General features: G+C 39.4%; 1 gene segment (V, D, J or C); it reads right to left on the reverse strand.

Moving 5' to 3' along the window:
* Positions 1 to 578: 578 nt before the first annotated feature.
* Positions 579 to 1,183, reverse strand: LOC123966130 (the record flags this gene model as incomplete). The annotated part of the segment is given in 2 exon segments: positions 579 to 840; positions 1,027 to 1,183. Coding segments are annotated over 2 exon segments (314 nt in total), but the record flags the coding sequence as incomplete, so codon positions are not given.
* Between the last annotated feature and the right edge of the window lie 1,012 nt (positions 1,184 to 2,195).

Here is a 2,195-nt window from a genome sequence, read left to right on the forward strand (position 1 = left end):
TTTACACTGTTATACAAGCTGAAGAAAGACAAGTAAATGTTGACCAAAGGAAACAATTCAAATATTAATGATTTACTACTTTCATACTAAAATGAATTTGTTTGCTGGGATAAAAAACACAATTTAAGTTATAAATACATGTTGTTATAAACATGACTAGTTATTTAACTGCAATTAATGAAATTACTTTATAGTATATCTGAGATTCAATGAAAAAATGGTAAGATATAAAATAATAAATAATATTTACAATCTGTGTGTCCTTCTGTTTTCATGAATATCACACACATCATAATTCAACAGAGGTTAGCTTTAATGTTCAGAAGAATGGTTCAAAATCTGTTTTAATAAACACATTAGAAGTATAACTTCTAGAATATTATATATTAAAGAAGATTTAGTGTTGCAATCATTAATGTGAATAATTATTGGCTAAATGTGCATTTTTATAAACCTCTGTTTTAGTTTCAGTGCAGCTGTTGAGTCAGATCAGTTCCTCTCCAGCTGAGGGAGGTTTTTGTACGACGTTGTATCACTGTGTGAGTGGATAGCTTTGATATTGCTGACAGTAATAAACTCCTGAATCTTCAGCCTGAACTCCACTGATGGTCAGAGTGAAGTCAGTCCCAGATCCACTTCCACTAAAACGATCTGGAACTCCAGACTGACGGGTTGTAGCTGCATAAATCAGGAGTTTAGGAGCTTCTCCAGGTTTCTGAAGGTACCAGCTGAGGTAGCTACTAACACTTGTACTGGTTTTACATTTGAGAGAGACAGCCTGTCCTGGAACAACAGACTGAGATCCAGGAGACTGAGTCAGGATGATTTGTCCTGATGAACCTGGAAAAGATGAAGAAGAGGAGAAGGGTTATTGAGACAAATCCAGCTTGGAGAAAGATGATCAGCATCCAAACAGAAGAGTCTCATTTCTTTAAGATGGAGAACAGATGGAAGAAGGTAAATGCTGCTTGTTTCAGTGTTTCTCCATCACAGCAGAACATCAAAGTTTTCAGAAGAGAGTCTCACCCTGAACAAGGAGCCCCAGGGTGGCCAGCAGTAGAATCAGTGACATCATCATTGTGCTGCCGGCGTGTCAGTGGCTCTGAAAGGCCTGGACAGCCACTGATCAACACTGGCCTCTTAACGGCTGGGAGCAGAGAGGCAGGACAGATATGCAAACACACAGAGTCAGTGAACTGTAGCTGTCCTCAACATATCATGCTGTTTCCTCCTCACTGCTGGGACAGCTGGCTCACAAACAGGCTATATTTGTGACATGAAAGAACCAAATTAGAAATTTTTCAAATCAAACTATTGAAGGTTTTAAATTGACCTCAAACTGTCTTTGGGTTGAATTCATACAGCAGAGGGAGGAGGATTCAGACTTAGACAGTCAGGGCACACAGGGACTGTTCAGTCATTTATAGATCAAAGTGAAGATGAAAAAGCTTCCTGGCAGGTTAGCAAGTCAGAACAGATGTAACTGAGAATCCCCAGGTGATCAGGAATGTTGCAGTCCCTTCTTATGTATTTGTTGCCATTTAATTTCCTTTTTTCCCATAAATTTTGACTGAATGTCAGCGTTCCTCTGGGTTGATTAAAGGATCATTCAGATCACCTGTTGCACAGAGTGTGGGGACTGACTCCTCAACAATGATTGAGAGCAGCTTGGTGATTCTCCTTTTAGTAAATCAGGGTGTGATGACGCCCATTCTTGAAGGCACAAGAGAGGTGGGCAACTGCACACTCAGGGCTAGTGAAGTGCTGCAAGAACTGAAGCCTACATGTTGCTACCTGCCACTATGTCTAAACGATGTTTTAAAAAGGTTTCCTTCAATCATAAATATACAAACTGTGAGCAGTCTAAAAAAAAAAAAATTTCTTATCACTTTGATACCAATGAAAAATATGGATTAATGGGGTATTTAACTAACTGTTGACGTTCAAAGTAGGCTAATTAGCTTCTGTATGGACGGCCTCACTAATGTCACATTTTGCCTCATTAAATGGGCTTGTCTGTATCAGGAATATGCTCTTCTATAAAAGTATCTTTTAAGAAGACTGACTGCAAACTGTCCCCTTTAGTTTTCAGTCGAGACTCTGGAACGGACAAAAGACCTCTGCCCGAGGATCTCAAGATATGTGCAGGTGGGTATGGGACTAAAAGGTCAGGGATATAACAGTGAGAGAGGCCA

Source organism: Micropterus dolomieu, unplaced genomic scaffold (assembly GCF_021292245.1).
Source record: "Micropterus dolomieu isolate WLL.071019.BEF.003 ecotype Adirondacks unplaced genomic scaffold, ASM2129224v1 contig_12744, whole genome shotgun sequence".
In the NCBI taxonomy this organism is placed as follows: domain Eukaryota; kingdom Metazoa; phylum Chordata; class Actinopteri; order Centrarchiformes; family Centrarchidae; genus Micropterus; species Micropterus dolomieu.